At 57.7% G+C, this 26,793-nt stretch overlaps 1 protein-coding gene across 2 annotated transcripts; it reads right to left on the bottom strand.

Annotated features, from left to right (window-relative positions):
• Positions 1-1,065: 1,065 nt before the first annotated feature.
• MAPKAPK3 (MAPK activated protein kinase 3) lies at positions 1,066-26,793 on the bottom strand. 2 transcript variants are annotated; one of them, XM_039837881.1, is made up of 11 exons: positions 26,646-26,793; positions 26,099-26,375; positions 9,470-9,609; positions 8,221-8,285; positions 7,705-7,784; positions 5,816-5,939; positions 4,460-4,535; positions 4,000-4,124; positions 3,477-3,562; positions 3,156-3,236; positions 1,066-2,431 (listed from the first exon to the last, which is right to left on the bottom strand). In XM_039837881.1, exons 2-11 carry the CDS (start codon positions 26,321-26,323, stop codon positions 2,279-2,281), a joined length of 1,155 nt encoding a protein of 384 aa, XP_039693815.1. In that variant the 5' UTR covers positions 26,324-26,375; positions 26,646-26,793; the 3' UTR covers positions 1,066-2,278. The 2 variants fall into 2 exon arrangements, with proteins under 2 accessions (XP_039693815.1, XP_039693816.1); XM_039837882.1 differs by having other exon boundaries at positions 2,170-2,431; positions 26,661-26,761.

Here is a 26,793-nt window from a genome sequence, read left to right as displayed (position 1 = left end):
GAACCACAGGTTCCACGAGGCCCTCAGACTTTATGTGAGAAGCCAGAGGCCCTTCAGAAGGGTGGGTCACCCTCCTTGAAGCCTAGGGCTGGAACCGAGGTCCAGGAAGAAGCTCATGTGATACTGCTCTGGGGAGGAGGCCCCTTGGGAGTGAGACCCCGAAGGTGGAGAAAGCCTGATTTTCTGCTTGGAAAGTCTCAGGGGTAAATTTAGGACTGGACTGCTTTTCCCTCGAGCAACTGCAGGCACTTCTCTCCCTCCTGATGGCTAATGGGTAGCAAATAGGCGCTGGACACGAGCCATGCACCAGGCACCCCCCTCGGGACTTCACATGCATCATTAGCCGGAGCCCCCAGATGACTCCCAGGGTCAGCACCGTTGCCCCCACTACACACTGGGGGAAACTGAGGTGGAAACGCTGGGGATGCCAGGCTGGGAAGCGGCCTGTCCCTGCCTTCCAGCCTCTCCACATCTCCCCCACACCCCGATGGGAAGGGAGGTGGCGGGGTGCTGCTGAGGGAGCTGGATGAGCTCTCGGAAATCTGGGAGGTTTCAAGATAGGAGCTGGAAGAATATGCCACAGCCAGGGCCCCCCTCAGGGCTGCCCACGAGGGCCCCTGAGGGCTGAGGGTGCTCTGTTGCTGGAGTAGTCAAAAGACAGTCTCCAGCGTCCCGCCCCCTCCCCTCCCCAACATTCCTGCTGCCAAATGAAATCTGGCAGCTTCTGAAAATAGCTCAGCGCTGCAGCAGGCACTTTGCCCGCCCTTCAGCAGGCTGGCACGCAGCTGGAGGTGGCCACTGTGGGCAGACGCTGGCACACGCGGGGCCGGGGGTGGGTGTCACACACACAGTGCACCGGGGTGGCACAGAGCTGGGGGCATGAGGCAGCTGCCATCCCTCAGCTCTTCTGACCTTTCCATGCCTGGCGAGGAGTCGGCCTGGCACGTCCGCCAGACCTGAGGCTCCCGCTCCAGTAGGGTGAAACCACGAGTGGGTGTGAGTAGCTGCCCTTGGGCCACTTCTGTCCACTCATAGACAAAGAGAAACCCGCGGACCAGGGGAAAATGCCGAAATGGTGTTTATTGATATCTGAATGTAAAACCCAGCAGTGTTGTCCTGTGTGATGTGGTTCCAGCCAGTAAAAGGATCAGGAACCAGAAAACAGGCTAGGTGTCAGGCACTTGTTGGGCCCATACCAGGCACTCGGCACCCCCGGGCTACCGTGGGCAATGTGGGGCTGGGTAAGCCTGGACTGGCAGAGAAGGGATGCTCTCTGCTCTGACTCAGGCTAAAGCCATGACCAGACCTTCCGAGCGACACTCAGCTGCCCTCCACTGCCTCGGGTTGAACCCAGAGTATAAAATGAGACCCCTGATTAACGAGGAGCCTCTGGGCCCTGCCTCCCGCCATCCACTCTCACAAAAGACAGCTCCTGCCATCAACCAGGACAGGGCGGAGGACAAACCGTTAAGGAGAGAGGCTTTCCTGCCCAGGATCTGATGGGCAGGTAGGGGCAGGGGAACCGTACTTGCTTCTGTCATAGTGACATTTTCCAAAGTAGAAAAGGGTTAAAAATACCTCCACCCTCAGTTGAGATAAGAGGCCACGCTTAGGGAGGGCTGGGCCCAGGGACTGTGGAGAGAGAGCACTGCCACCGCCCTGCGGGATGGGGTTGCAGCAAGACAGGGCTAGACCATCCAGCGAGGCAGGCGGACTGACCCTGTGGCCTCAAGGAGACCAACGAGGGCTGAGAGGGGCAGCAATGGGAGAAAGACCAGGCTCCCGAGAAGGCCGAGGCGGACCGTCCACTTCCCCTTCTCCCGAGCTTGCTCAATCGGCATTCACAGACAGCAGCTCCGTCCCTGGTCACCATGGTGACCAATGGCTGAATGACTTTCCCAAGGCCAGACCCATCTGCCCACCCGATGGGGAGGGTCTCTATGGAAGGAGGGAAGCCCAGCCACAACTCCAGTGGCCCAGAAGTCTAATGCCATGGCCAAGGGCAGACACAGCCATGGCTCCCAGGCTACTCTAGGCAAAGGCCCTGCAGCTGCAGCAGGTGGCCCCCTAGCCCGAGGCCCTGGCCCCTCTCTAAGGCCTGAGCCTGAACCGGGGCTCCGAAGGTTTGGGGTCACGGTCCCCCGTCCTGAAGTTCCAAGTGACAAATTAAAACACAACAGAATAGTCCCTTGGTTAAAAAATGACACTGGGTCAGGGCCTCAGCCCACTTCAGTCTGTCTCTGGGCTGAAGGGCCTGGCTTCTCTGAGGCCCCACAAGCTACTGGTTGCTGCAGCCCTGTGAGGCCGAGGAGCCGCCTGCCTGCTTCTTCCTCCGCTTGTTGAGGAGCCGGTTGTTGGAGGTCTTCAGGTCCTTGATCTTCACCTGGTCGTAGTCTACCCGCATGGTTGCCAGGGCACTGGTCATCTCCTCCTGGGGACAGATGTCCAGATGCACTGACCTCAAGAGCCATCACCCACCTGGCTGGGCAGCCCCTTAATAATGTCGGTGACGGCAATGACAAGCTTTGCTGCCCGAGTACCTTCTGTGTTCCCAGCACTGTGCCTGTCTGTTTGCCTCAGATAACCCTCGCTACGGTCCTTTGGGGCAGACCCCGCACCTATCTGCTAGGGTGTAGAAAGTGCCTTAATGACTCTCTGGGACCACAGCAGGGTAAGCAGGACAGGGACCTGGACCACTGTCACCTACTCAGAGCCACAAGGCCTGCAGGGAATGTCATCTTACTGGGCACCCAGGCCCTAAGGCCTGAAGATGGTGCCATGTGTGTTCTGGGGCTCTGAGCTGCTGCCCCATGTGCTCAAACCTGGCCTCTGCTGAGTCTAAAACCAGGCTGAGCACCCTCCCAAATGCTGTAGGTCATAAGATGAATTATGGCCAAAGCTTGGGGCCAAAGCCCCTTCACTGAGCCCCTGGCCCGAAGCCCGTCTTTGCGGAGGGAGCCAGGAGCATCCCACGAAGTGGGGTGCAGCCCACTGCTCTGTATGCCACGATGGGACCTCTGGTGCAGTCACTGGCACCCTCTGCTCCAGACACGGGGCATGGGCCGAAGACCCAGGCTCTGAGTAGGGACACCACCCTCGAGTCCCTTTTCCAAAACCTGGGAGCCTGCAGGGAAACTGAGGCCGAGTCCACCCACCTTGACTTCGTCCCAGTGGTCTCTGTCCTCCTGCAGGACGCGGGCCGTGTGGAGTGGGGTCTGTGGCACCACCATGGATTGCTGAAAGGAGCCCCAAGTCCATGGATTAGAACCTGGGACAGAACCGGCTCCGCGCCCCACCCCCTTCCTTCCAATCTCAGGGGAACCGAGGCCCAGGGAGGTGGGGAGCCTGACTGGCACGGTGGCAATGTTAGATTGTAGATCTAACTTTGGCCCACGCCGGGGCCTCCAGAGCCGCCGTCGTCCTGCCTGGCAGCCCCACTCGCCACCCTGCCGGCCACAGGGCGCGATGGCGCTCACATTGATCCAGGGATGGTTCATGAACTGTGTGATGGTCAGCCGCTCCGTGGGGTCCGTCTTCAGCAGGAGGCGAATCAGCTGCTTGGCTAGGGATGAGGGACGGGGTGAGGCTGCAGAGCTCCTCAGAGCCAGTCCCCCCGCCGTTCCCCAGAGACCACAAGCTCTGTGTGTGCCCCAAATTCCTAGCCCACAGAAACAGTGAGCTCCTGTTTCTTGTTACGAGCCTCTGGGTGTTTGGGGTCCTTTGTTCAACAGCAATAGATAACTGATATAGGGCAGGCTTGTTTGTTGTTCCCCAAAGGGACAAAATGAATGAGGGACAGGAGCTGGAGAAAGTTTCAAGGAGGCAAATTTTGAGCCCATTTGGCGGATACAGAAACCGAGGTTCAAAAAAGTTAGGTGACTTGCCTAGGGTCACACAGCTGGGACGTGGGGAGCCGGGACTTGAACACAGGTCGGTTTGACACCGAAGTGGTGTCTCCTAGAATGAAGGCTGATGGGGTCCGGTGCAGAGGTCACTCACCATCCTCCGAGACCTCGGACCACTCAGGGTTGGGGAAGCCATACTGGCCCAGGCGGATCCTCCTCTTCATCCCTGGGGAGATGGCCTGGCCCGTGTTGGAGTAGAAGGGCGGGAAGCCGCACAGGCTGGGGGAGGGCGGAGGTCTCTCGGCTCAGGCGTGGGGGCAGCGCCAGAGCGGACCCTTGCTCCTCCCTGAGTCCCTGACTGGGGAGACAGGCGGCCAGGCACCATGGCAGCATTACCAGCCCTCTGGCCTGCTAGGCTCGTCCCAGGAACAGCCTCTGCCCTTGGCATGGGGAGGCCTGCACGCAGCCTGAAGGGTGGCCCATGACAACAAAGGAAGCACGGGCTGCGCGATCAGTCTCAAGGACTCGCCAAGCGCACGGGGGTGGGGGAGCAGAAGGGGTACCGAAGGTACAAGCCGGGTGGCGGTGCGGCAGGTGGAGGTGGAGGTACTCACAGGATGTACATGATGACGCCCAGGGACCACATGTCACACGACTTGTCATACTTCTCTGGACCCAGGACCTCAGGAGCTACCAGGGCAGAGGGCACAGGAGGGTACTCAGTTCTAAGAGTCCTGGAGCCCAGGTAGGCGCCTGAAGCCTCGGCAAGGTGGGGGAGCAGGTGCCTGGGCTGGGGGGCAGGGCAGAGCAGACTGGTGTCTGGCACCTTCTGGGAGGCAGCATATGTGTGAAGTTAGGGGAGGAAAAACAGCTCCCAGAAAAAATAAACCTGCTTTTAAGCTGGGAAGGAATGATAGCCTCCTAGCAACTTTGGGCCAGTCTCAGCCTCAGGGAGGGAGGAGAAGGAGAGAAGGCCGTCTGGAACTTGCTGGGGTCCTGCCTTAGGGGAAAGGGCTCCAGCCCACCAGCTACCCTGTGACCCCTGCTGTCCTGAATGCACAGGCGAGGTCAAGGGCAAGGAGGGACCAGTCAGCATGGCTACCATCCCATGAGGCCCTGGTCTTCCCCTCTGGGCAATAAGATGGGCAGGCCAGAAGATTTCTAAGTTAAAATACTGCAAACACATCCTGATAAACAGAGGGCCATTTCATCCGTCTCAGGGGGCTTCCTACCCCGTAAGCAGCTCTTTCTCATTTTTAATCTCGTATTAGTTTCAAGTGTAGAGCACAATGGTTAGGCACTCGTATAATTTACGCAGCGATCCCCCCAATTAGTCTAGTACCCATCCAGCACTACACGCAGCCATCACGGTATTATCGACTATATTTTCTGGCCTCTGCTGGGAGCAGAGCCATCACCCCACTCTCAGGTAAGAGGCACTTTCAGCAAGGACTTTTCTAGATCTAGGGGCTGCCTACCTACAGGGGAGTGAGAAGCTTTTCCAGGAAACATGAGTGTGTGCCCACCCCTGGGTCTCGCCCATGCCTTGGCCTAAGGGACCCTCTCCCACAAGGCAGGTAGCTGGCGCTCTGTGTCCCTCTCATGTCTGCCCACTTTCTGAATACGAATCCCAGGAAGATAAGAACCGGAGAAAAACAACCACGGTTGGGTTCCGTCCAGAGCTGATGGCAGCCTTTTATCACATATATATTTAGAGCTGCTGTGATGTCATTCAGCTCACAGGCCATAGCCAGAATTTTCCTGGATCTATTTTCAAAAGCAAAAGCTGAAGTTTGGAAGAATATTTTTGCAGCCTCTGGCCCCCCACATCACCACCTCCACATGGATAGAATCCCACTCCGCTCCTTGCTGGGCGTTAACGCTTTGACTTCCGCAACCCACCGGCTGTCCCACACCGCCGCAGGGGCCAGTGAGGGTAGGGAGGTACACGCCACGTCCCGAGGACTCACCCACATAATAGGGAGTGTAGCAGGGTGTCTGCAGGGCATTCTGGGTGGTCTCCTTGGCAAAGCCAAAGTCCGTGAGCTTGAGCACTGAGTCCTTCTCCTTGGACGTGTAGAGCAGGTTTTCAGGCTGGGCCAGGAAGAGAAAACATTGATCTGGAGTTAGGCACCAGGTGAGGGCAGAGTCCCAAGGTGCTATCCAGCCACACTCCTCCCCATCTCCCCGATCGATGGAGGAGGAGCCAGGCACATCTTGTTAAAAGGAACTGGCCACCGACAACATGGACCAAACATGGCAAAGACTGAGGTGGCTGGGAGGTGACACCTCCTTCCACAGAGGGGAAACAGAGGCAGGTGTTCAGCTAAAGCTGTGAACAACCAAGTGCCATAGAGAGCCCAGGGGCAGGAACTTCTGAGCCTGGGTTGGGGATGCTGCCATGAAATGCTAAAACGAGGGCTCCAGGGGAGGGCAGGCTGCTCATGAGCCAGTGCGGCCAAGCACACGTCCTGCACCCAGCCCAGAATGCGCCGGCAGGGCAGCCCCGCTGAGGCTGCGCGGGGAGGCGGGCCCACTTCTTGGGCCCCAGGAGCTACAGAAACAGTTCCTCCCAGTTGCAGAGCAGAGTGCCCGAGGGATGAGGGCAGTAGGGAGGTCGGCATGGAGGAGACGGCTGTGAAGCTGGTTTCTAATAAATGGGTAGGACCTAGGCCCATGGAGAAAAACCGGAGGGATCCCCAACCAGATCAGGGGTAGAAAGACGGGGTGTTGGACAAAGTTCCAGTTTAGAGCCAATGAAAGCTATTTTTCAGGTTCTATTGAGATGATCCGACCTTGAATTGGGATAAAAACAGGGAAGCAGTTTCATCTGTACAAGGGGACCTCCTCTACAGAAGGCTGTCCCTGCCTTGGGAATAAAGGAAGCCAGGGCCAAAATAAAGCAAGGGTTCAGAAGTGTCTGTCATGGCTACACATGCATCCAGAATCCAAGGATAGAGCGCAGCAGAGGAAGGCCCTGGAGCAGCAGCTGGACCCACAGCTCGCCTTGGACCAGTCGCGGGAGGGAACAAGCCTGGGTGGCGAGGGCCCAGGACTTACAGATTCCGCTCTGAGGGTGGCCGGCACGTGTGTGCGTGGCTGTGTGTGTGCATGCATGCGTGTGCAGGGCTGCCTCAGTCTGCATTTCATCTGGCTTATCCTGATGACCTCTAAGACCCATCCCTCACTGGATAGGAAATTGGGAGATCTGAGCCTGCAGCACATCTCTGAAGCCCATCCACGGAAAGGGCCAGCAGGCCCGGCAAACTGGGCCAGCCGTGGCTTCTTCCTCCTTACCTCCCAGCAAATGGCTTCTTGCCCTTAAAAGGCTGGAGTTAGAGGGTCTAATGTATCAAAACCGTGGCTGTTACTTCACAGAAGCCCCAACAGTGTCAGGCAGGCCCTGTGAGGCTCCGCACATTATGTGCTCACAAAAATCCTTGCTGCATGAACAAGAGAATGAGTGAATCCCAGTGTGGCAACTGCGTGGCCTTGGACAAAGCACCTAATCTCTCTCTGAGCCTCAGTCTTCTCATCTGTCAAATGGGCAACGGCATTCAGCTCACAGGGTTAGGTGAGGGTTAAATGAGATGCTTGCCAGGGCCTACTGGCTTGAGGTAGGCACTCAGTTATTCTTACAGCTATTGGGGTTACACAGTTTAGAAGACTCAAGGAAACCATCTGACTAGAGCGGAATGAGAATGCTGGAGCCAGGTGAGAAGACGCTGAGAAGACCAGTCTGGGCCAGAGCAGAGGCCTTGAAGGAATTTGACCTCCATCTAGCGGGTACTAGGAGCCATCTTGGGTTGCGGATGGTACGCCCTCTCCTAGTCCCCCAACCTGGGTCCTAGAGTGTCACCTTGACGTCTCGGTGGGCGATATTCTGGCTATGCAGGAACTGGATGGCCGTGCCAATATCGCGCATGATCTCTGCAGCTTCTGCAGACACAGAAGAGGGGTGAGTGATGCCAGTCAGAGGTCAGTTAGCCTGGGGGCCACCACCCTATTATTCCTCTTGGACAGCACAGCTGGTGTCAGCACTCCTGCCAAGCAGGACCCCCATTCCACATACCCCCAGTCACCCTAATTTCCTCTGGGGATGCCCCAGCCTACCAGAACCTCTTTCCTTAGGCCTGGGCTACCACTCCTCAGGTCAGCTTTGCGGCCTCCATCTCAAAGCCACAGAGAGCCCGTGTGCAACAAGGCGTTACAGACTCACGGAACTCCTTGGGGTAGGGACACTCTGTCTCACCCTCTCTTGTTCAGCTGGGGAGAGGGAGGCACAGAGAGGAGCCGGGCCTCGCCCAGCATCACAGAGCTGCTCTGTGATCCACCTCAGTGCGGACCCCGCACCGGTCCAGCTGCACACACGTACCTCTCTCGGTGAAAGCCTGGTCGCCACGCTCCTGAATCCGGCTGAACAACTCGCCGCCTTCCATGCTGCAAGAGAAGGCGACTGTAAGCAGGGAGGGGGAGAACTGGGTGTCAGCTGCCCTTCCCCGAATTATCGACCCCGGGCCCTGCGGCCCTTCCCCTGGGGAACTGGCACTGTCTGCCTCCCACGCCTTGACGGCTTAGAGTGTGGTGGGCTGTCAGCTTCGGTGGGTTGAACTGAACTCTCAGAACGAGGGGAGGGTGGTGGACTCAGATTCTCCCCAGGGAGCCCTTGTATTTCCAGTGGCACTGCCCACACCCGGCTGAGACCTCGGCAGCCCCGCCCCCATCCAAGTCTCAGTTTTTCCCCAAATGAGGGATGAGAGATGTCAATTATCATCTTGAGCACTGTTTTCTGAGCACCTACTGTTGTGCTGTGCCCAGGACAGACGCTTTGTGTGCATCGCTGTGTGACCCTGGGCCAGTCCCTTCACCTCTCTGCCTCAGCTTCCTCTTATAAAACAGGGATTATAGCACCAAGCTCACAGAGCCGTAAAGACTCAATCAGCAACACACACGGAGCACTTGGAGTGGAGTAAAGCACAGGGTGAACGCTACATTGAGATCTTCCTCCACACGTTACATGGGAGTTACAGAGATTCAGAGAGGCTAACAGCTACCCAGGGTCACACAGCCGCTGGGTGGCTGAGCCAGGGTCTGAACCCCAAATCTGACTCAAGAGATGCTAACCTGTAGGGCGAGGGGAGACCCAAAAGGCAGATGGGGAGGAACCGGAGGCCCAGACACGGGCCCAGGGCCTGCGGGAGGCTGGGGCCAGGCCACGGTGTCAGTGGGAGCAGCCCTGGGTGGCAGAGGCAGCTGGCTCCTGGGTCTGGGCCCTGGTCACCCAGCATCTGGTGGGAGCATGGGAAGGAGAAAGCTGAAGGGACTATGTTGGGTGTCCTGCTCGTCCCCAAACCTCCCCCCACCCACGTTCAGGCTCGGTGGCCTTCTCTGACTAATCTTCCAGGTCCCCTTCACAGAGGTGGGTGGGGGGGTCACGCCCCAGGAGGCCATCTTAGACCTCCTGCATTTTTCTCCCACCCCGTGAGCATGGCCGTGTGGCCGCCGCTGTCCCCTCCACTACGCCTCAGGGGCGGGGGTGCCTCCCAGAGCTACTCTCCCAAGGACAGACAGGGCCTCTGGAAGAATGGCAGAGCCTGGGGGCCGAGGCGGGCGGGCCGGCCTACCATTCCATGATGATGAGGAGACAGCGCCTGCCGTGGTGCATGTTCTCGTACACGTCCAGGATGCGCACGATGTGGGGGCCGCCCGAGGCCTGCCAGTGGTGGTCCACCTCCTGCCGGGCCTTGGGGCTGTCATACAGGAGCTGGGGGCCGGTCGTCATAGAAAGTGTCAGGCTCACAGCAGCCACCCAGATAGTGCCACTGCCCTCACTTTGCAGAGAAAGACATGTAAACTCAGAGAGCCCTGTGACTTGCCGAGGTCACCCACATCGCAAAGGGCAGAATGAGGCTTCGAATCCAGGTTTCCCTGATTTGTGGTCCAGTGAGCCTCGGGACTTGATCGAAGGTCAGCCTTAAACAGCCTGACTGGCAGCTCGGGGAAGGCCCTGGGAGGTGGCTGACAGCTGGGAGGGGCTCAGAGGCCAGAGAAGCCCCTGCCTCCCTTCTTGGGGCAGCAAGTGAAGCGGAAATTGGGTGGGTTTTGTAGTCCAATCACCCATCAGCTGTGGGACTCCGGGCCGGGGGACACACGCTCCCTGGGCCTCATTTTTACAATGGAATGGCACAAGGGTTGTGGATCCAGAAATAGAGTCTGGGGCAGGGCGGGCCCTAGTTGAGAGAGGTAGTAGCTTGGTGTGGGGAGGTCTGGGTTTGGGGCTGAACTCCTCCAAAGACTCAGTGTGACCTCAGGCAAACATTCGCAGCTCCAAGCCACAGCCCACAACTCTATGAAATGCAGTAATAACAGAGTCATCCCCACAGATGCATCACAGCAAGGCGGGCAGCAGGTGCGCAACACCAGATCCCTGCTCGGGATAACTCAGCCCTGGGCTATGGCTGCCAGCCGCAAGGCCAAGGCCAGTCACCAGGAATGAGCAAGGCCCTAGGGGGTCCTGCTCAGAGGAGGTATGGGGGAGGAGTCGGCATGCAGGGGGAGGTGGCCTAGAATGGGGAGAGCAGGGACGAGCTGTCCCCTGGCAGGGCCGCTCACCAGAGGCCCAGCCACATTCGTTTTGCAGCTGAGCAGGGCTGAGGACCAGGGAGGGATCAGCTCCATTTTGCTCCGCATCAACAGGACCCCGGGCCGCCCGTGGCCTTGGTTTCCCCCTCTGCCAGGCTCTGGGCCCGAGCCCTCTAGGCAAAGGCGAACCGGGGCAGGGAGGAAGGCAGCGGGTTCTCTGCCACTATCCTGGGAGTGCAGAGCTGGGCAGGCCCACCACCAGCTCTGGGGTCCCCACTCCATCATCAGTACAGGATGGGGGTGTGCGCGGAGGCTGCTGTGGGCAGACACCCCCAGCCAGGAAAGCGTGGACCCCTTGCTCCTGCTGCCTTTGGCCCCCACAGCACCCCTCGGTTCCGTGCTCAGAGTGCTGGGGGCTGGGGGCAGAGGCTCAGCTACCCCACTTGCCACATCAGCTTGTCTTCGCTTTTTCCTGAGGTGGCTCTAGCAAGGGGTACCCCAGTCTTTAGGCACAGGACCCCAGGCTCTGTCTCTCTCTGCTCTGTCCCCTCCGCTCCCCTTTTCTGCTTGGCCTCCTAACACTGCTCCTTGTCCCCAGCCTGACCTGACTGTCCTGTCGCGGCCCCGGGCTGGCTCCTGGACTCCCTCTTCACTCTGCCCTGCTTCGGGCATCTCCCCCGCTACACCAAAGTGCCCTCTTCTTCAGAAAACCCCGAACCCACAGCTGGAACACCTTTGGTGTTGTCCTTAGCCCCACCTCTCCCTCTCTGGCCCTTCTTCACTTACTCCCCGCCCCCTCTCTTTAAATTACGCCCCCGCTTTGTCCTCTAGACAAAGGCCACCACCTCCCCTGGCATCCAGGGCTTGCTTTCCTCTCCCGCCTCATCCCTGCTACCCCAGGGCCCCAAACACTGTTTGTTCTGGCCATAATGATGTACTTGCTGGTCCCAAACAGGCCTCATTCTCTCAAGTTCATGCCGATGCCACGGACACTCTTGCCCCATCTCCTCCTCCATCGGGTCAACTCTCTCCTCTTGAGGAACCTTCTGGGCTCAGTTTGGATGTCTCCTCCTCTGGAAAGTCCTGCAGCATCTTCCCCAATTGTTTTTGCCTATGTACCTCTCACCAGGACGGAAGGTCAGGCTAAGTCAGGGGTCCCTGGCTGGGGCCTAGTAAGAAACACTGGGCTCCTGAACAAAGGAGACGGGAGGTGTGAGAGGGGGAGGGGGAGGGCCAGAGAGCCTCACAGCGGGGCCTGCACCCTGTCCTTCCCTGAGGACAAGTGGGAGGAGCGGCCCTGAGCCGGAGCTTCTCAATGCCTCCCTCCACTCAGTCCACACTTAGGAACTCATTTCCCACACGGATTAAAACAGTCCTTCTCTGAGAGCCAAGGCCCTGAGAGCAGGCATAGGAGGGGGAGAGGGCTGCCCCTAGAAAACACAATGAATGCCCCATGGGCCTCTCTGCAGGAGCCAGAGCTCTGGACCCACCCATGCCCAGCCACCCAGAAATCTCCTGGGCTGTCACTCTTGATCTCTAGGGCTGACCTTGTGTGTGGCCCCAGACCTCTCAGAGCCTCTGTTTCCGCACCCGTCCTCCCCACGGCCAGAGCCTTCTCTCTTCCAGTAATCTCCCCGGTGTCGTCCCCTCTCAGGAACCCTCCCTGAGGACCCTGTCTAAAGGGGACATCGAGGGTCTCTCATTCTCTCTCCGCCCTTTACTCCTCTTCCTGTACATGTGTGCTTTGCACACTTTACATACAGTAAAACGCACAGATCTCAAGAGTCCAGTTCTATGAGTTTTGACAATTGCACGCACCCCTGGAAACCGCCCCCCCCCAAGACAAAGCATTTCCAGCCTTCTGGAAATCTCCCTCCATCGGCCTTTACACTTCCCTCCTGCGTACTTGCTCATACCTACAATTAGCTTGTTCCTTTGATAGCTCTTTAATCTCTCTCTCTCTCACACACACACACGCGCGCGCGCGCACACACACACACACTGCACTTTCAACGTGCCTGGCTCTGTTCTGAGCACTTTATGAATATTAGGAGAAGGGACTTCGTTGTCACCATTCTGTAGCTGAGACATTGAAGCACAGAGCGGGCAAATAATTGGCCCCAGATCATGTGGCTGTTTCTCCAGCCAGGCCACCACCATGCTGCCTCCCTCATCAGACTGTGGGCCCACAAGGGCGGGGCCAGTCTGCCTGGTCACCTCTGGGTCCCATTACTGGGGTACAGGGCCTGGCACAGAGCACTGGCTCGCATAATATTTGTAGATCTAATGACCAAATCTGTAAATTAGGGGCGAGACGAGGAAACCTTCACCGCCCATCATGAGAGCAGAGTAAGATTAAATTGCGGAGGACCCGGGAAAGCTTAACACATGAGACACGACGAGCTGGCCAAACTTGCTCCCCACGGCACCTCCCCGCCCTCTCTGTTCAACCAGACTTTTGCTTCCTCTTCTAAGGAGCCCATCCTGACTGCTCCAGCCCACAAGGCCATTGCTACAAGTTGGCTTCATTCACGCCGGTACATGAGTCCACACCACCCTTCGCGGAAGGTGTCCCTAAGCAAGAGCCCCACCTTCCCAGGCAAGGCAATAAGCACAGGGCTAGGAAACGTCAGATTCTCAGTGTCACCCCGGGCCAGGCCTTCGCTGGGCCTCTGTTTCCCCAATGCTAAGCTGCAAAGCTTGGGCTAGATTGGGGAGAGGGGGACAAAAGGGGGACCTCTGGTCAGGGGCTCCTTGCAAAGGGCCTACTGTAGCCCCACTCCCACATCCCTGCCGCCACGGAGCAGCCCCCGGGTCTCCGTGGACCCCATGTCCAAGTGTCCGAACCCAGTGGGGGCCACCTAATGTCTTGCTCCCCAGTCACAGCTTGGAAGAAAAGAAGATGGGGTGGCCTTCCACCCTTCTTTCACTCCCGTCCTATGTCCCCTGGGCTTTCCCAGGGGTCCCCCAAAGCTGGAGGGTCCGTGATGGCTCCTGGGCCTCTCCACAGCTTCGGCTAGCAGCCAGCAGGAAGACCACACACGAGAAGGACCCCCAGCTCTCCTAAGGGAGGGGGCTCCGGGCTGTACTGAGGTGTGGGTCCCACTGAAGTGAGACCAGCATGGAATGTGAGATGACGTTTCCTTGAACAAAGGACACTGCCCTAGCCTCAGGATGTGATCCAGGGGTTTCCACCTCGCTTCACCCCTCCCTCTCTTTTGCCAAATTCCCTTACCTGTCCCCAGAGTCCGCAGCTGGATGGCAGAGACCCCCGCCAACCCTCCCAGACAGTGGACCCTCGCAAAGGTTGAGGGCAAAGGGGCCCACGCCCTCCAGCATCACCAGGTGGAATGGACGCCTCAGATCTGGCCACCGTGCCCCTTCCCACCCAAGGACCAGGTGGTTACAGCAGGGGGCACAATTCTTCAGCCCAGGAGCGGGAAACCACAGCAGTGTTTGACCATTTGGGAAACGATGTGCAGTTTATAGAACACTTTCCTCTCCTGTATCTCATGGGAACGCTCAGGCCACTCTGTGAAGTAAGCAGGGTGGGGACCGTCAACTCCGATACACAAATTGAGGAAAGAGAGGCCCAGGAGGATGAAGTCACTGCCCTGGGGCCACCCAGCTGGGGGAGGCCAGGCCACGGCCCCTCCCTGAGGGGGAATGGAGGGGTGGCCCCCGGCTGGAGAGGCGCTGGCCAAAACCTCAGCTCGCAACACTCGGGAAACCTGTTCTGAAATAAGCGTGTGCAGAGGTGCATGGGTGTGTGCACAGCGGGGCGGGAACATGGCACATGCATGTACAGAGGTGTGTGCATGGGTGTGTATGAGTGTAGGGAACATGGGGAATGCGTGTGAGCATATGCGCAGGTCTCCAGCCTCTGCGATGTCGACTTTGAAGCCCCATGAAGTGGGACTCATCCATCTGTCCATTCATTCATCCAATATTTTCTATTTCTCTGAAGAACCTAGCAGAGAACTGGGAACAGAGAGGTTTCCAAGAAAGAGCACTCCGTCTGCCTTCCCCGAGCATCGAACAAAGCTGGGGTGTCCACACTGACTCTGTGAAGACACGGCCTTGGGACCAGCCCCCAACAGGCTTCTCCAGCCTCCTCCCAGCCCGGGAAGGACCGCTACACAGGCCCATGTGCCTGCCAAATATCCAGTGTCCACATCCAGCTCACTCAGGGCTGGGCTCTTCCCAGGCAAGTGTGCACAGTAGCTCCATCTTTCACAACATAGGAGGCCCCAAGGCCACCAGCCTGGACAAGCAGCTACCCTCACCCACCCCAACCTCCACACTCCCAGTCATTTAATGCGCAGCCTGGGCCACACTGCTCTGTGGCCTCTGCCGGAACACCCATTCCTTCCGGGGGAAGTCAGCTGGCTTGCAATCTTTCCCATCAGTGAGGCACAGGCAAATTAAGAAATATGAGTTCTGAGTTTTAGGACAACCCACAGCCCGAGAGGCATCATCCCCACAGCAAAGGGGACCTCCTGGAAGCCAGGGATTCAGTTCCTCTCACTGCCCTGTGGGCCACTACAAGTCCCATTATCTCCACCTCCCTGCTCAGTGACAACAGGATTTCGGGCATTTATTATTCTACAGGATGAAAATAGCCAAATAAAACCAAAAATGCTTGATCCTCTTTAGCATGAAGAGGAAGATAAAATGTACCAGAAACCCACGTACGTTCACAACTGTAATCAAGCACACACTTTAATTCTGAGCTTCCTGGGTGTCTTGGCGAAGAAGGAAACCAGACAGGCTCTGGGGCTTTTATCATCCCACAAAGAGAAGCAACATTTTCCAAGACCAAATTCTTAAATGGATTTCACGTCAGATCTTATATGAGGGAAAAGTATAACATTCTGGCAATGCCTTCAACAATAACTTTGCAAAAAGATACAGAAACATGAAATTACCTAATATGGACCCCCCATAAGGACGGGCCGGCACAGGGCTCAGCAGCCTGGCACGCTTGCCAGGAGTGCTGAGGTAACATCACCAGGCCCTTCGCTTTCTTGAAATCCCAGCTTTGTTCTGGGCCCGAGTATGGAGAGAAGAGAGGCAGGAAGGACTGGTATGTCCCCCGACCCCTTCTCTCCCACCTTGGGGGGTCTCCTCCCAGCCTCAGTCAAGGGCAGACACTGCAGTGCGCACGCTCAACACCAAACACTCAGCCATCAGAACTGAACAGAACGTCACAGGAATATATAGGCGTTCAACTCTTTTTTTTTTCATTGCAGGGAACCCCTGTTCTCCAGAGAGGGAAGTTATAGACAAGAAAAAGCACTTCGAACCTGCTACACCCCCTGCTTGACGAGTGTTTTCGACTCAGCCATACCTAAGGACCCTTCCGGCTCCTAGTTCTGTGGTTACTTGGGGTTATTTTCCCATGGGGACATAGCTCTCATTTTATGAGACACCCCTGGTGTGAGAGCCTTCTGCTGTTAGCCCCCGTGAGAGTGAACGGCACACTTCACCGTGGCCCCGAGCCAGCCAGTGTGAGCCTTGCTGGCTACTCTGCCCACTCGGAGCCTGGGACAGTATAGACTGACCTCGAGGTCAAGGTTCAGCAGCAAGAACTTCCTCCCAAAGGCCTCACAGGATTGTCCTTATAAAGCCAGAGTCCCCCCCCACCACATTCTGCCTTCACTCCCCGCCCCACAAGGGTTCTCGTGTCTTCAGAGAGTTGCCTGCCGGGAGCGGCAAATCTAACTTTTTAGCCACAGTTTCAAATGAGCGCCTCAGACGAGTGCCACTATGCTCTCCCACACTCATCCTCCCAGCCTTCCCAGCTCATTACAGGACCTAATGGAACCAATTTTGCAGCTATGGATTAGCTGGCCTCACGCCAGATCAGACCTCGCCTCATTAAGTTCTGACCATCTCGTCCATTCACCTCTCCCCCTCAGAGGCTGAGTTCCAGGGAGGTCGGCTCACAGCCAAGTCCCCAGGCCCCAGCTGGGTGTTCACACTTCAGGTCAGTGTGACTGGCTCTCCCTGGTGCTCGGCCAGTGCTGTGTTGGCCACGGCACTTGGTCACATGACCTCATTCAGTGCTTACCATACCCTGAGAAGAACCAGCATTGCCTTTCACCTGCAGGAAAGCTGTGCCTCTGAGAGGGTAAGTGACTTGCCCAAAGTCACACAGCTGAGTAGTGAGCATCAAGACTTGAACCAGGACCTGGTGGCTTCTCGACAATAGGGATCATACAGACAGCTGCAGTGCTCCCTTTATATGTGGAGCTTGGCCCTACAGCCCTGGGTTGAGACCAGGCTCTGCCACTGGTGGTTATTACGGTAGCGGCAGATGTCCCCAGACCCTGCCGTGGACCAGGCACGTTGCAGTCAGCAGCTCTTGCCCGTCAATACCCGCATCACCAGCCATCATTTTCATCCGAGACAGAGGCACAGGGAGGTTTTGGCTCCTCTCGGCCACACAGCCCACGCAGGCCACAGGAGTCTGGCAGTCCTTCAGGAGCCAGGCCTCAGCCCTCATGCCCGGGAGGCCTGCTCATTTTACAGATCCCTTCCCGACTCCTGCGAACATTTATTGGCCCTTCCGGGGGACCAGCCCCAAGGCTGGGGCACCTGCTGCCACAGGTGCTCTGTTCTCAAGGACTTCAGAATCTGAATGAGTTACTGCCAGTCAGGGTGCTTGATGAGGACGGAGGGCCTAGGAAACTGATCCTGGCTCCTTCTCATCCCTTCTCCTTTCCATCCAGAGCCTAACTTGGCACAGCAGGCACGATGGGGAAGGGAAGCCAGGAATGAGGAGGAGCCCCAAACAGCCACTCCCCTCCCGGGCCAAGGCCTGGGCCCCTGACTGCAGTGGGGTAGGAGCAGTCCGTCTGACAGGCTGGGAGCCTCCCAAACCACCTCCCACCAGCGGCCTGGGAGGGGAGGGAGTGGCTGAGGCTCCAAGTCCCTGTCTTCTCCAGAAGCTCTGCCCTTCCCAGAAGCGATGCCCACGAGAGAGCCAACATACATTGTGAAATTGTCAAGTCTCAGGAACACAAGGCTCCTTCCATTCACTACTAAGTTTTGGTGGTTTCTGTTTATCTGCTGCCCACCAGCCACAGATAACCTAGAAACAAAGGCAAAAGTGCCAGGTCTGGGGAAGAATTAAGGAGGTGGGGGAGGGGAAGAATGCTTCAGAAAGAGGGAGCTGAGCGTGGCTCTCAGGTAGGAGGTTGGGGGGGACATAGGTGCTACCTGGGGCAGGCCCAGGGGGCCCAGTGCCCCAGGGCTCCTTATCAGACAGACATGGATGCCAGATGCAAAGGCCAGTTCCACCCTCCACTTGTCTGTGCACCTACCAGCCCAATCTGGAAAATGGGGACAGTGACAATACTCATCTTCCCCGGTGACTAGAGGATGGAATGAGAATGCAGAGAGAGCTCAGATTAGCAGAGCGCCAAGTGCATACTGAGTAAAAATGGGCTTCGAGGTTTGCTTGGTTTCAGGATTCCCTTGGGTCTTCCCTGAGGCGGCCTCATGCTCTTCACCTTCCTGTTCTCCAGAACTTGGGAACCTCACGTGCAGCCTCTGGAACCCAGGGGAGGCAGACCGTCCCCTCTAAACCAGCAGGTCAAAGGAAATGGTCTCAGATGCTGAGAGGGGCAGGCTTGGACCGGGTTTGCGAAAGCGGATCAAGGACCAGGAATCTATGGATCCTGTTTTGCTGTGAAAGGCTCAGGGAGGAGAGGCAGATCCTCAGGGTAGGGAGAGGGTAGTACGCTGATCTCAGGGGAGGGACCCTGGCGGGTGGAAAGCAGGGCTGAGAGCTGGGGTCTCAAGCCACGGAACTAACCCAGCTGTCAGCTTGGGCAGGCCAGAGAAGGGACGCATCCCCACTTTGTCAGGTGGCAGTCACCTCTACACCCCTCAACTCCTCCATGCATCCTTTTGACCAATGTTTCATTATGCAAAGTGTGTGGTGACCCTGGGCTGGTCCCTTAACCTCCCTGAGCCCCAGCCCCCCCCCATCTGTGAAATGGGCGTGCACTATCCTCACAGATGACACTGGGGGAGAGGGGCAGGCAGCTCTGGGACTATCGGCATCTGCCTTACGGATGGAGAAAGAGGCCCAGGAAGCTGAGACGCCCCCCCGTCTCCTGCAGGACACATGCTGCGTAAGGTCAGGATCCCCACATTCTGCCCATGGTCTTCCTGGAGGGACGGAAAGGCCACGCTGGCACCTGTGAGCCCCCTGGGTGCCTGCTCAGAGGGTCCGGGTTCAATCATCCTTCTTTAACTTCTTAGAGGAAGAAAGGATTTTTCTGTCAAAACGGCCACACAATCGGTGAAACATTACTGTGGTTCTACTTCTTCTATAACAGTATAAAAATAGGACATTTTCATCGTAAGACTGGAAAATTTTAGCAAACACAAGTGTTTTATTCTAATTTCAGAAATGATGTCCCTTCAATGGTCCCTCCTCATGCACAGACCTCACCTGTGCCTAAGAATCTGTGTCCCCGACTGGCCAGTTGTGTGGCACTGTTGCCTGCATAGCTGGTACAGGGCTACGGAGAGCAGTGGCCGCCTTCCCTAAGAAGGGGACAACTGGGGCCAGTGAGGCCAGGCCTAGGTGATCCCTGCTCAGGCACCCGGCAGTCCATGCCTCTGGCTAGCTCTGGAAAGAGAGGACCCCACAACCTCTATCTGTCAGGAGAATGACAGCTGGTCCCTCTCCTCTGGAGGAGATGTCACAAAAATAACAGAAATAAGAAGTGGGGTGCTGGGAGAATGGACGGAACCCCCAGAGGCACAGCGCAGAGACCCTAGGGAAACTTCTGACTCTCCCCTCCAGACCCGCTCTTCTCAAAGCCAGCATCACATCTGCTGGCATCTCTCTCACTTCCCTTGACTTCATCCACGGCCCTGCAGCTCCCCACACAGGCCCAGGCAAACACCGGCAGCCATCGCCCTACTCAGGCTCCTCCCAGCGGAGGCAGGGGCACTGGCTTCCAACCTCCCTTGGTCCCTGGACCCTCTCTCTCCTGCTCCTGTTCATCTAGAAGGTTCCCAGGGCTCCGACACCCAGTCAGCTCCTGGGAAACTTTCCTGGTCTCTGATCTTCCGTGGAACCACGGCCATGAGGAAGGGGAAGCGGGGAGGGAGGAAGGCCCTGCGCTCTGGGAGACCAGCGCGGTGGCCTGGAGCACTGAGGGACGCTCTTGCCATGGACTCACCCCCACTCTCTCAGGCCTTCCTCGCATAAAGACGCACTCCCTACCTGCAGCCAGGGAATTCTTGGGAGTCGTACGCTCCTGCTCTCACGCCACTGTCCCAAGCAAGAGTTTTAAACCACTGAGCCATAAAAGGAGACCCAGCAGCAGAGGCTGCAGCCGAAGCCGACTTCCCGCACTCCACGGGGGACGCTTGGATTACAAACTTGGCCCAAATGCTCCTGACTCCATGGCTCTGGCTGCCAAGGTCACCAGCACCTGGTCGAAGCCAGCAGCAGGAAGGGACACTGTGAGTGGCATGGGCACGGCCAGGAGCTCCTCTTTCCTGTCCTACCCACCCGCCCCCACCCTGGGTGACTAGGATGAATCTCCAGCGCCTGACCAGCCTCCATCTGTCCTCTGCCTGCCCTCAGCCTGCAGGCTGCGGAGAAGAGGCCCAGCCGAGCCGGAAACCGTGAGACAGAGAGTGGCAAGGCCCGAGAGGGGAGGGGTCGAGGGACAGCAGGAGAAACAGAGCTGAGAAAGAAGAAATGAGAGCGACAAAGAGGCGGAGAAGACCGAGCGGTAGAAAGCACCACAATGAGAAAGCAGCAAGGACAAAGCCCGAGAGAAAAAGGAAACAGTGCCAAACCCACAAGACGCCGCATTAGCACTCGGCGTCCCGGGCCTGCCCGGTGCCCGAAAGGCCTCCGGAGGCTCCTGTGCCCCCAGACAGCCGCCTTGCACCCCTGCACTAAGCAAAACCCCCACGACTCCCACACAGCAGGATTTCAATCACAATTACACAGGCCCCGATCCACTTAGTTCCAAAAGGGCAGGAGGGTGGGGAGGAGCCCGGGACCCAGAGTTCCTTTCACGCCATTCTTTCCCATCCCGCAAGGGACTGGCTGCCCAGGTGCAGGGTGGGCGCCAGCGGGTCCTCATAAAGGCCAATAACGTGCCACCAAAATTCACCCGGGCCACCCCAAATGACAGCTCTGCTCTCTGAGAGTATCTGCTGGCCTGTGCCGTCTCATAGGGGGAACACAGAGATAGTTACAGCCACCAAGACTGAATGAATCCTGCTTCCCGCATGTTCAAAGCCAGGGTTCGACAGGACCACAAAGACGATGATTTTGCAGAAGATTCCAAAACTGCCTCTGGTCCAAGGTCACTTGGGGAGAAAGATGCAGGAAAGACTTCAAGCCCAGAGCCCTGCTCCCTTCCCAACCCCAGGCAGCCTCACCTGTGGGGCCACACAAGATTTCAAACAGATGGGAGCGGGGGCGGCAGAGCCAAAGTTCTCTTGGGAATACACAGGAACCCATGGGAGCTGTGCCCATGCTGCCCTGAGAGCAGCAGACCCACCCGCGTAGGAATGACTTGGTGTCCACCTATGGCACAGGTGTGCTGGGGACGCCCCTCGCTTCGGGGTCTTGCCTGATGGCTATCACCTTTGAATACACAGCAGCCAGTCACCAGTAAGGTGAGGGATCCAAGTAGGAAGACAGCTTCCCCAAGTGCAAACCTCGGCAGACATTACAGACCTTTGCTGTCCTAGAGGCCGGGCCCTTCCCGCACGGCCCGACCTGAAGGACAGCCCAGGCGACCCAGAGCCCCGGGGCGTCCCTGGCAGCAGTGCTCCACAAGGGCCCTGGTGATGCTATGAAAGGGAGCTCTAGGAACAGCAGGGAAGGCACCAAAGACAGGGGCCTCCAGTAAGGCGAGGTATGAATCAGAGTTGTGGGCAAACGTCTCGAGAGGGAGAGTCGCTGCCGACCGTTTATCCTCATCCTACACAAATGCCTCTTCTCCCAGAGCCCTCTGTCCCCCACGGCTCCCCAGGGTTTGTCAGGGTCTGGACACCAGCCCCGCTGAGATTGGCCACATCTGCCAGGACACAGGACTGACATTGGGGAAGTGGTACTCCACAGCAGGCACTGGGCTATCCACACCAGGCATGTTGTCACACACATCCTGTGGTCTCCCCTGTCATCCACATTCTTCTCAGACCAGAGACCTGAATTTAAAGCAAGCACGCTCTTCCAGGAGCCCTCCCCCCGCCGGCCCAGCCCTGACACAGTACCCTCTCACGCACTCACTAATCTGACTTTCTGCCTGTGGCAGTCTGGACTCACAGGGCTTGGGATGAACCACACAATCTTTCTAACTTAGTTGGCCCCACAGCCATCGTGGTCTTTGTGCTCTACCTTGTGGGGATACCACATGTCCATTCATGGGCATATAGAGAGTCCTGGATAGGGAGGAGATGTTGGCAAAAACCTGGCAGCCATGGAGGATGATGCCAGCCTCCATGGCTGCCAGGTCTGCCATGGAGGGGCCAAGTCTCAGAGACCCTCTGATGTCCCCATAGACTTGCATGAGGCATGACAAGGTGACTTAGCTGCTAAGACTCTAGCATCAAACTGCCTAGGCTCAAATCCTCGCCCTGTCACTCACCAGCTGTGCACTCTGGCCAAGTCATTCACCTCTCTGAACATCAGTGTCTTCATCCGCAAAGTGGGAATGACAGGAGTTAGGTAAGATAACGCGTATCATGCATGGGGAACATGGCTTGCCGGACAAGATGCTCTGGAAAACTGTTAGTCCTTTATGGGAATACTGGAATCCACAACATCAAGACCTAAAGCCTAGAGACCTAAAGCGGGTATCAGCTCCTGGATGGGATGGGAAAAGATCATGGACATCCCAGCAGAGGGGACCTTGACAGTAGGGTGGGAGAGCAGCCTCTAAAGCTGTGAGTAAGGCCAGCTGGGCAGGGTGTGAAGCATCTCAAAACAATCCACCTCTGCGGGGGAAATTCCACTATGTGCATTTCTTAGGGTGTGATGCCCTCCCTAGCAATTTAAAAAGCAAGTTGCCCATCTTTAGCAGTTCAGGAAGCTTCGCCAGCACAGAAGCACCTACCTGAGCACCTCAGATTCTCTCCTTCCAGGAGAGGGGCAGTCTGGGGAGCAGTTCGGGTACAGTGAAAATACTACTGGGGACTCTGTTGTACAGGGCCACCAGCCCCTCCACATGCTTCCTGATATGTTAACTCAGTAACAAATGGCCCTGCAGAGGCTGATCCGACCGGTCTGGAGATGGTAGCTGAGGGGGTGGCAGCTGCCTAATGAGAAAGTACCTGGCCTGCGTGGCAGCCCCACCCAGCCTCAAATCCAGCTCCACAGCACCAGCTCCAACAGGCCAGCCCCGCCCATGGAGCAACGCAGGGACCTACTGGGCATGTGGATCCGGCACTCCGCCACTCCACTCTCTTTGATGAGGACAGAGAAGGGTACTGGGAACCCCGAGGGCCCCCACCAAGCCCTGGTCAGAAGGGAGGGCCTCCCAGCCCCAAAGCCCAGAGAGCAGGGGCAAAAAAGTAGACTCTATATCCCCATCCTCTCACGCCTGAACCCCTTTGTCTCCTCAAGGCCTTTTATTGCTTTTATTTATATAAGTGCCCTGGTCACTTCTGTCTGCCAGGAGGCTGAGAACCACATGTGAGCTGGACAGGAAGTCCGGAGGGGAGGGGATTCTGGACTCTGCTATCATCCCCCATCCCAGACAAGCCACGTCACTTTCTGACCACTAACTCCAGGTCCCAATTTTTCATATATGTGATTAGGATTGAGGGCCTGGGTCTCAAATGTGGTAGGGTGACTGATGGGGGACAGATCTACAGGGCTGTGCCCAGATAGGCATGAAGCCAATTAACCAGTTAGACCTGGGAGGGGGCACAAGGGGTCAGTAGGGGACAGTCCCTGATGCCCATACTGGGCAAGTAGTCCTCCGATTCCTGCCACAGGGACAGCAGCGAGTACCTAGGGTGGCATGGTGAGTGACCGCACTGGCTGCGGAAGCTGGCCTTGGGAGGGAGCCGCCGACTGTGGGCAAGGCCAAGATGGACCGAGCTGGGGCCACGGGCTGAGGGGAAGAGGCCCAGCTACCCAGGAAGGAGGAACCTGCTCCTCTAGGGCCCCCACAGAACAGCAACAGCTACAGGGACGATGACCACAGCTCTTCCTGTTCTGTGAATGCCTACTGCATTCCAGGCTTCATGCTAAGCAAGATCTGCCATCTTGCACAACAAGGCCGAGAGGATGGGCCTGGAGAGAGGCCAGGGCACTAGGTCTGGACCACCAAGAAGGGGAAAGGTGGCCTGAACAAGTCCAGGGTATGAGATGAGGACAGGTCAGTCTAGGGACCTGGGATGAAGGTCTGTGGAGGCAGAAAGACACAGAGCCCAGGCCTCCACCTAAGCTGACCTGGGAAGCTGGGGAAAGGGCTGGGGAGAGGCAAAAAGAGGCTGAGAGCCCTTCATGGACTAGCTGAGCTCCCTGGGCCCAGACCTGTCCGTGTGCTGAGGTGCCCAGGTCCTGGCCCTCCTGGGCAGGGGGTAGAGGCTGCAAGTGGAAAAATGCTACCTCTTTCTTGAAGGCTAGAGCCACTACTCATTGTACAATGTGCCAGAGGAAGGTGTAAGGACCTGTCTAACTGGGTAGGAACTTCCAGGGTTGGCCACTGCAGTAGAGGCAAGAGCAGGAAGGTGGGGGCCAACTCCAATCCACGTTCCCCTTGAGGGCCAACTTAGGACCAGGTCCTGAAGGTCCCAAGCCAAGAGCTCTAGCTACTCTCATAAAGACTAAAGGGATACAGTAGGAGAATCTGTTCTGGGCCTGCCCCCCAGTCCAGGTCAGAAAAAGTACTGAGGCCCTACATTCAAAGAGAGGTACTTTGAAGTCGCTGCACTCAAAAGGCCCCCCCAAGTCACTTGTCAGACATAGCATCTACAGAGAAGGGCTTAGGTCCAGCCCACTTAAAGCTGGTGCTGCCTGGGCCCCTGAACTGCAGCCGCCCACTCCGCACCTGCCTGGCTCGTGGTACCCAGAGCAGCACAGGGGCTGGTCAGAGTTCAGCCCTGGCTCACAGCGCCAATGCCTCGGTATTAAGAGGTTCTCCAGCTGCATGCAGACCGCCCCTGACACCAGCACCGGTGAAAGGGCTAAGATGGTGTTGACGGAGAGGGTAGAAACACTCACTCCACCCCCACCCCCCGAGCCTCATCGCTTCTCAGAAGAGCCATCTTTTCCCTGAAAAACTCAAAGGATCCCCTGTCTGGGGTTCACAAAAGGCCCCTAATCCCACTCCGCTGCTGGATTAGTAGGTAAAGAAGTTGTGCCTGAGACCTGGCCTCACCAGCCCAGCCCTGAGCCTCCACCACGCCCATCCTCATGATCCCCTCCAAGACCACCCTGGGGAGAAAACCCCTCTGTGAGCCCTAGTGCCCCTGGGAAATACACCAGGAGCTGAGCCCAGGTACCTGCTCAGACACTTACAGACCCTGCACCCTATAAAAGTCCTGTAGCCTCTCCAGGCTTGCATCGGGCTCCATATCAATTAATCTATGCATGTCATCTCATTCCAAACTCACATCAGTCCCTGCCTAACCCCTGAACTGAGGCAGAAATCTGGTTTCAAGAGTCCAGGACCTAGTCCAAGGTCACGGAGATGGCAAATGCAAGCCAGAGATTAGAGCCACTGCTGCAGAACACTGAGCTCAGGCTCATAATTGCAATGTCTGTAAAACAAGAAGGTCCTTTACTGCGTTCTAACCTCCAAGGGCCACTCTCCTTGCCATGCTCTACCTGTCCAAGTCGCCACTGGCACAAGCTGCAATTGAGTGACGTTCCCAGATTCAAGGAATTCTGGGTACGGGGCAGAGTCCGGGGCCCAGAACTAAGTGATTTAAGTCAGGACTACACAGCTAGATCAGCCCCTCCCAGAACTCCCTGGATTCCACCTGTATCAGTGAGGTCTTAGCCAGGCCCCTGGGGAGCCTGTGGTGTGACATGGCTGGCCCGCCCTCTGCCCAGGAAGCAGAATGGGCCAGGCCTAGTGCAGGGCTTGCCCCTTTCAACATGGGGCCCGTGACTCAGCTGGAGCCCATAAGCAGCTTCCTGCCCACAGTGTGATGGGCACCTGCCTTGTCCACCAGCCAACCCTGGGAGGTTCCCACCACTCCAGCCCAAGCAGGCAGGGGTCACAGGAGAAAGTAGCCCCAACCTCAAGCTTTGGCGTTGACTCAGCCTCAGACAGAGGAAAACACAGACCTGTTCCAGTCAGAAGAGCTTCTCATGGAAGGAGGCCCCCCCTCCCACCGCCCCGCGGGGGCGGGAACACATAGGCCCAGCCAGAACCCCAGTCAGGAGCCACTCCTTCCCTGCTTCCGGGTATGGCAGTTTCTACCTATACAAATTCCACCCGTGGCTCCCTGGAACACCCTGAGCCTAGCTAGGCTAAGCCTCAGTTTCCCCAACTCTAAAGCAAGGAGAATCAGAAGCCTGATCTCACAGGGGAGCATGAGGATGAAATGTGATGCTGGGCATAACGAGCTTAGTAAGGGCCCTGGCTATATCGTGCACCCACAGGCCTCTGCCGTTGGGCCCTCCGGGTCACCCGGGAGGCAGTGAGAGGGTCACTGACCTTCAGGGCACACTTCCGCCCAGTGCGCCGGTGGAAGCACTCCAGCACCTTGCCGTTCACGCCCAAGCCCAGCACCTGCTTGGACAATCGGTAGTCTTCACTCACTGCGTACTTCTTAGGCTCCCGCCGCCCCCCGAGGGCCGCATTGCCAGCTGAGCCAGGTTCGCAGGGTGCACCGGGCAGGGGCACGTGGCCCCCCTGTTCCTCTGCTGTCTCGCCATCCATGGCCCCCGCGGGGCGCTCAGAGGCGGCCCCAGCCTGGCGGGTCCAGGGCCACCTGGGGGAGACGAGAAGAGTGAGTTCCGCCCAAACTCCTCCCACACACTCCAGCCTTGGAGCCTGTGAGCCAGACTGGGCCGAGGGCTGCAGACAGCACCAGGATAGCGGGGCTAACTGCTGAGAGCACAGCCGCATGGCGGGGGGCAGTGGTCACGCAGCCGGGCACAAGCGAGTCAGGCCCTGGCGCTAATCAAGAGGAGAAAGGCCGAGCCGGAGTGGCCGCGAGGTCCCGGGAACAGGAGGCTGAGGGGGCCGGGTGAGGGCGTACCTGGCGAGCGCGCACCTGACGGCAGTGCACCTGGTGGCAGCCCGACGAGGGCAGGGGCGGCGGCACCGGGAGCCGGCGGCCACCGCGCGCGGAGCAGCGAGTCGCACCGCCTGCGGCCCACGTGACCGTACCCCCTCCCCCGCGCGTC

This window comes from Pteropus medius, unplaced genomic scaffold (genome assembly GCF_902729225.1).
Source record: "Pteropus medius unplaced genomic scaffold, Ma_sr-lr_union100, whole genome shotgun sequence".
NCBI lineage: Eukaryota > Metazoa > Chordata > Mammalia > Chiroptera > Pteropodidae > Pteropus > Pteropus medius.
The sequence above is the reverse complement of the archived record's forward strand: the minus strand, read 5'-3'. Positions and strand labels throughout refer to the sequence as shown.

Bases quoted from the DNA above. Each gene is read 5' to 3' on its own strand.
- MAPKAPK3 (XM_039837881.1), bottom strand. From the start codon at position 26,323: ATGGATGGCGAGACAGCAGAGGAACAGGGGGGCCACGTGCCCCTGCCC. The intron at 4,536-5,815 runs GTGAGTCCTCGG...CTGCCCTGGTAG, and splicing joins CTACACTCCCTATTATGTGG to CTCCTGAGGTCCTGGGTCCA. The intron at 3,237-3,476 runs GTGAGCGCCATC...GGCTCCTTTCAG, and splicing joins TGAACCATCCCTGGATCAAT to CAATCCATGGTGGTGCCACA.